Genomic DNA, 6,901 nt, shown 5'->3' with positions numbered 1-6,901 from the left:
GAGATGGGGCAGTTTCAGCATCCCCTGGGATGTGGGGAGAGACAGCCCTGCCTGCCACCTCCAGCTGGGGGTTGGGAGGCAGAGCCCCTCCTTCCCTGCCCTGCCCTCCCTCAGAGCTTGCCCAGCCCTGGTGGGGTCTTGCCCTGTAAGATGCCCAGCCCCAGCTAGGGCAAGGTGCCCAAGGCATGAGTGGAGCAAACCCAGCTGCCCTCACTGCCGTGGACATTTGCTGCCCACCCTCCCCTTGGGGACAGTAGTTTCCCACAGTAAGAGCCCTTCTCCCCATTGTCTGCCTTAGCTCCATCTGGTTCTGTAGGTCCAAGGAGGGCAAGGGAGTGTTCCCCAGCACAGCCTGGCTGCTCAGTGCCAGTGCCTGGCATCCAAGGGAGAAAGGGCTGCCCCCATGGGACATAGTCCCCTCCAGTCTCCAACCCCACCTGCCCCCCCCCAGGCTCCCCAAAGAAGGGCACAGCAAGACACAGCCTCAGGAATATAAATCTCATTAAAATCTAGGATACTTTAGAACTCTACACTGGGAGAGACACTGGCACAGGCAGCGCTGCCCAGGGACGCGCGCGTTATTGCTAACGATTAGAGGTGAAGAGTAGCGGCGTGACACGTGGGGCAGGGCACGGGCACCATGCAGGAACCTGCACCCCTCACCACAGCATGGCGGGGGGCTTGGGACAGGGCCAGGGGAGCTGGAACGTCCTGCCAGGGCTCAGCACCCGCTGCCCACCACCTCCCCCTGCCATGCCAAGCTGCACCATGTCCCTGTGCCAGCCTCGGAGCTGCAGCACAGAGAGGGGGCACAGGGTGCTGGCTGGGAGGGGAGCAGTGGGCCCTTCCCACCCCATCCACCCCGAACCGAGAGCTCCGAGCCCTTCGGCTGGAGCTGGAAGACAAATTTAAAACTGCTTGGTCTTTGCCAGTGCATCCTGCTCCACTAATACTAGTTGGGGACCAAGAGTCCCCACATGGTTTGGAGCAAATAGGCTGGTGCAGCCCCCCTCATCTCCACTGATACCTCTTGCTAGCAGCAGCTGGGGGCACGGGGGGAGGGGTGGTGCATCCTGCTCCCCCTTAGCACCATGGAAGGTCCCCTCTGCCCCTGCTGGGGCTGCTCGGGAGAGCTGGACCCCTGCCCTACACCTTCCCCCACCCCCGCCAGGCTTAAGTGCTCCCCAGCTTCCTGCCCTGCCATGGAGCAGGCAGCAGTGCTGGGGCTGTGCCCACTGTGCGGGCAGTCTGGCCACCTGTGTGGGCAACCACAGGCCCCCAGTGGGGCCACAGGGGTGCACAGGGGAATAGGGAGGTACATACCAGCTCACCGCCTGCACAGCCCCAGGGTACTGTATGTATGTGCATGACCACATACGTGCCCATACCGTGTCTGCAAGGGACACACACGTGTGCGCACGTGTGCTCTTAAGTGCTTGTATATTGTGCCGTGAGATCCCACTGCCCATGGCAGTGTGCTTGCCCCTGTCTCCTTGTGCTAGCCGGGTGCTTGGCACCATCCTTGCGCAATGGCCACCCGTGGGACCCTGCAGGCTCTGAGCCACAGCAGGTGGCTGCCTGGGCTGGGGGTCCCTGCAGCGACAACCCCCACCATCACAGGCCTGTGCACGCACAGCTTGGGGCAGCCATGGGTGGTCCCAGCATACTCACCTCTGCTCCCACCCCCTCCCCTGCCTATGGGTAGGCCAGGAGGGTGCCCCACAGGGGGGCAGGGTGCCTGGCTGCTGGGGGCCCGGGAGCTGGGGGGCATCCGGCTCCCCCCCCATCCTGTGCATCCCCCTGGGGCAGGGCCCCTGCAAAGTGCCTCTGGCTCCCAGCCCTCCCAGGGCTGTGCCCCCTCCTCTCTTGTCCCAGCGTTGTGCACAAAGGTTACCGTAAACACAAGGGTTAACGAACGCCACGGGGGGTGGGGGAAGGGGGCAGGGAGGGGTGGTTAACCGGCGAGGAGGGGTGGGGGGCTCGGGAATGGGCGCTGAGAGCCCCCCGCAGTCCGGTGCAGCCCGGAGCCAGGCTCCGCCAGCGGAAGGTGCAAAAAGTGTCCAGCCGCTGCCTCGCTCTGGCCCTTCTCTGGCTGCAGGGGCTGCACCTCCAGGTGGGACTCGGTGGAGGGGCTGAACACCGGGGCGTAGCGCCCGCTGCGGTGCTCTGCCAGCGCTGGGCCCCAGTCCTTGCTTGCCTTGGTAGCATTTTTCAAGCGCTGGAGAGAGGGAGATGACGGGGACAGGGTTAGCACCCACCATGCTCCCCTGCCCCAGTGTTCCCCAGCCTGCCAGGGGTGCCTGCAGACGGGGTGCCCCACAGACAATGCCTGGACAGAGCTCCCGGTGAGTGTCACCAGCTCCAGTGGAGTAGGAGACAGCCTTGCAAGCAGTCCCAGGTGGGACATGGGCAAGGGGGTCTAGATCCTGGCCACCCACCTCCAGCAGGGTGTCTCCCTCAGAGCGGCACACTTTGTAGATAGCGTAGATGGGGATGCAGATCACTGAGGAGAGTGCCATGAGGAAGCCGATGCTGATGGCCCAGGTGGGGTAGACATAGTCGTTGTAGGAGATGGGCCGGTACTGGATCACTGTGAAGACCAGGATGAACTGGGGAGGTACAGGCAGGATCAGCCAGTTGGGAACAGCCAACCTGCTCTGTGCCTCCCCAGTCCCCCTGCTCTGACTTGTCCCTGCTGCCCTCCTGCACCCAGCACCCTCCTCCCCAGGGCAGGTGAGTAATGTGTCTGGGTGGGCTCCTTGCCCCCTCCTCCCATAGCCCCGTGGTCACAATGCTCACAAAGATGATGGCAGGAGAGATGAAGCGCCAGCAGATCTGGAAGAACAGTGGAGGTGGGAAGCCCAGCATCATCTCAATGTCCTTGAAGTAGTTGCGGTATCCTGCGGGGACAAGTGGCCGTGAGTCACAATGTGCTGTTCTGGGGCTCCAGTGGGACCCTCAGCCCCCTCCTACCCCTGCCCAGCACCAGCTCTAGACCCTGGGTGGGGGGACCCACCAGGCTCTTCAGGTTGTGCTGCCCCAATTGGCCAATGGGCTTGCCAGTTAGCACACAGCAAACCACCGATTGGCTAGAAGTTAGCCCACCCCCCTCCCCATTGGTTGGCCGGGGAAGGTCCTGCTGGCTGATTGGCTGCAGGTGGTTGTACCTACCATAAACATACATGATGGCCACACACATGATGCAGGAGATGACGACCAAGGAGAAGCTGGCAGCGTAGTTGTCCATCAGCAAGAGCCAGTAGATGCCCGCCTGTGAGAGGGACCAGTTGTCAAGGCTGCCAGGGTGGTGCTGCCATTGACATGGTAACGACAACCAACAGCCCAGATACCACCACCATGGCCAGCACGGCAACACCCAATGCCAGGGTTGGCATGGCAACATTTAGTCTGGATACCATTGCCAGTGTTGGCATGGCAACACCAGGCCATGGATGTCACCACCACCATCAGGTGGTCATGGCAAGAATGTGTATATGGCTGATGGTGTCAGTGCAGCAAGTTCACCATGGCAACAACACAGGCACCCTATCACCACAGTCCCACAGTCACCTACCTGTGTGGTAAGCGGGACACCCAGCAGGAAGCCCACCACGGCCACCCCCAGCGTCACAAAAGTCTTCCTGCGGATGATCCATTCGTTGCCCACCTCATCCACGATAGCAGTGACCAGCGTCTCCAGCAGGCAAAACTGCACATGGGGTGGAACAGGCACCATGTCACCACCTAGGCCCCACCATGCCACCTTACCCCAACATGGTCACCCCACCACACCTTTCCACCATGCCCTACCTGTGTGCCTAGCCCCAGGAGGATAAGCATGAAGAAGAAGAGGATGGACCAGAGGGGAGAGATAGGGAGCAGAGTGAGGGCCTCAGGGTAGGCGACAAAGGCCAGGCCGGGGCCGTGGTCAGCCACCTTGGACACGTCCACACCCAAATGTTTGGCCATGAAGCCCAGGATGGAGAAGATAACGAAGCCGGCGTACACACTGGTGGCGCAGTTGGTGATGCTGATGATGATGCTGTCCCTGTGGTGGGAGTGGTCAGGGTTGGTGGAGGGAGCCCCTCAGGACAGGAGGGAGGCTGGGAGACCATGGCTGGGCACTCACCGGTAGCAGTTGTTGTGGAACTTGTTGTAGGAGGCCATGGTGATGAGTCCGCCCCAGGCGCAGCCCAGCGAATAGAAGATCTGCGAGGCTGCATCACCCCATACCTGCAGTGGTGAGGCAGTCAGTGCCGTGTCCTCCAGCCCCGCTCCCTCCACAGCCACGCAGCTGCCACCCCTTGTTCCTGCTCACCTTGGCATTGAGGATCTTGTCCCACTGGGGCGTCAGGTAGTACATGATGCCGGTGACAGCCCCCTCCAGCGTGATGCCGCGCACGAAGAGGATGGTGAGCACCACATAGGGGAAGGTGGCCGTGAAGTACACCACCTGTGGGGTTGCACCTCAGCAGGGCAGGGCCAAGGACAAGGGGTGTGGCCTGAGGGAGGGGCTATGGACCAGGGGCAGGCATTATGGTCCAGGGTATAGAGCATCAGACCAGGGGATTAAGGAGTTAAGGGGGAAAGGCTATGGTCAGGGAAGGTGGGGTCATGGCCGTGAGAGGAGCTATGTCCAGAAGGGGTGTGGCCAGGTCACAAGGGGTGTGACCTTTTCCAGAGTGGGGCTACATCTACAATAGGAGGAACCTTCCCAATAGAGGAGGGGCTATGCCTAGAGAGGACATGTGCAGGCAGGGAGGGCGAGGCCCAGAGAGGAATCACATGAGTACCTTCCCTGAGGATTTGACACCCTTGATGAGGCAGAGGAAGACAACAACCCAGGACACGCCGAGGCAGCCCAGGAGGGGCAGCCGCACCTCGCCCAGGTTCCCGATGTCATCCGACAGGTCCAGCACGTACCTCCTGTGCAGGGCAGGGGACAGCCAGCATCAGTGGGACTCTGTCAACACTGCCTCCCCTGTACCCTCATATTCATTCCCATCCCTGGTACCTCCAGTACTCTTCGCTGGGGCTGGTGCGCTTCTGGGTGGAGTTGAGGAGGTGGGTGAGGTTGAGGGCAGTGTGGCTGGAGAGGTTCCCATCCAGCACCCCTGCGCAGTCGCGTGTGTTCCAGGGGTTGCTGCAGTATGTCCAGGGCAGCACGGGCGTCATGGACACAAAGAAGTAGTAGAAGGCAATACAGATCACCACGTTGTAGTAGATCCCGATGTACGTGGACACCACCATCATCCCGTAGCCCACGCCTGGGAACAGCACCGGGGAGGGGTGAGCGGCACAGCGCGGGTTTGGTGCACAGCATGGGGGGCTGTGGCAGGAGGGGGTGGGCAGCATGCGGTGATGTCACCAGCCATGCAGCTGCTTGGCACCCAGGTGTGGTGCTGGGATGGGGAGCACTGCACAGCTCAACCCACCACCATGCATGAGGTCCACTAGCTCTGAGCAAACCCCGTGGTGCTGAGGGTCCCCTGGGATGCATGGTCTGCAAGACAAACCCTTGGGGTCTGGAGATCTACTTGGAGAACCCCTGAGTGGGGGTTTCTTCTTGCACAGCCAGGTGACTTTCAGTCTGCAGTTACCTAGTAGAAGGTGACAGGCCACAGAAGCATGGGGACATGCATCCAGGCTGAGCATGCCACAGTGCAGACCATGCACACAGGCTGTCTGTACTCAGATGGGATGTGTGGGTGTGTCACCCAGCTGGTAGCATGTAGGCACATGTCCTGGCACACAAGAGCATGCTGGGGTACCAGGAGATGCACCTGGAGCCGGCTCCAATCATGGCAAGGCAAGCTCTGAGCACAGCCAGCACCCACTGCATGGGCACAGCACACACTGCCCATGGGGCAGGGAGAGGACTGCAGGATTGTGCCCACAGCTGGAGGGGCCACAGCCACCTGGCGCATATTCAGGGGACGTCAGTGGCCTCTGCACGGGTGACATGCTGGAGACACGTGCAGCGCATGCAGGGATGCATGTGTAATGCCTGCAGTGGATGCCAGTGCAGGGCTGGGGTGTGCAGAGGGGATGAGTCGCGCGTGCAGGGCCGTGTGATGCCTGCGGAGATGCTGGGTGGGCTGTGTATGCAGGGCAGTACAGCCCACAGTGGGGTGGGGGTGTGCACAGGGGATCCCCACAACACAGGCAGTGGTGTGTTTACAAGGCATGGGTGTGCAAGGTGTGCAAGGCTGTGCAAGCTGCCCAGCTGTGGGGCTAGGCAGCATGCCAGAGGTGTATGTGCAGGGGACACACAGGGTGTAACCACATGCTGGGGGCTGTGCTGGAGGGTGCCCTGTGCCAAGTGTGTGCTGGTGGGGACAGGCAGCCCCTTACCTTTGAACATGGGGCTGACCCTCCAGACACCAAGGCAGCCCTGGCTAGCGAACTGCCCGAAGGAAAGCTCCATGAAGAAGAGGGGGATGCCACAGAACACCAGCATGATGAAGTAGGGGAACATGAAGGCACCTGACAGGCACAAAAGAACCAGAGAGTGAGAGTGAGCAGCAACCATGGGCACAGCCGTGCCCCCATGCCCTGCATTGCCCCGGCAAGCCTGGGGCTGGCAAGCACTGTGCAGGGCTGGGGTGTATGCCCCTGCCCTGGGGCACCCCACTCTGCGACACCCACCTCCCCCATTGCGGTAGCAGAGGTACGGGAAGCGCCAGACGTTGCCCAGCCCCACAGCGTAGCCCACGCTGGTCAGCACGAACTCGATCTGGTTGCCCCAGTTGCCGCGCTTGACACTCTTGTCCTGCTTGCCCTGCTCCCCGGGCACGGCGCCGTTCTGCAGAGAGATGCCATGGGGTGTGTCAACCAGGGACCCTCCTGCCAGCCCCATTAGAAGGGTGACAGCCACTGAGTGGGGCTGGGTGGGCCCCTG

At 61.6% G+C, this 6,901-nt stretch overlaps 1 protein-coding gene across 1 annotated transcript; it reads right to left on the bottom strand.

Moving 5' to 3' along the window:
• Positions 1-1,954: 1,954 nt before the first annotated feature.
• SLC6A9 (solute carrier family 6 (neurotransmitter transporter, glycine), member 9) lies at positions 1,955-6,894 on the bottom strand. Its single transcript, XM_010006711.1, has 12 exons — positions 6,649-6,894; positions 6,355-6,486; positions 5,015-5,267; positions 4,794-4,926; positions 4,319-4,453; positions 4,130-4,233; positions 3,811-4,048; positions 3,575-3,709; positions 3,172-3,271; positions 2,800-2,900; positions 2,439-2,609; positions 1,955-2,218 (listed from the first exon to the last, which is right to left on the bottom strand). The coding sequence occupies exons 1-12, from the start codon at positions 6,857-6,859 to the stop codon at positions 1,955-1,957; spliced, it is 1,977 nt and encodes a 658-aa protein (XP_010005013.1). The 5' UTR covers positions 6,860-6,894.
• Positions 6,895-6,901: the final 7 nt, after the last annotated feature.

This window comes from Chaetura pelagica, unplaced genomic scaffold (assembly GCF_000747805.2).
Source record: "Chaetura pelagica isolate M959 unplaced genomic scaffold, ChaPel_1.0 scaffold69, whole genome shotgun sequence".
NCBI lineage: Eukaryota > Metazoa > Chordata > Aves > Apodiformes > Apodidae > Chaetura > Chaetura pelagica.
The sequence above is the reverse complement of the archived record's forward strand: the minus strand, read 5'-3'. Positions and strand labels throughout refer to the sequence as shown.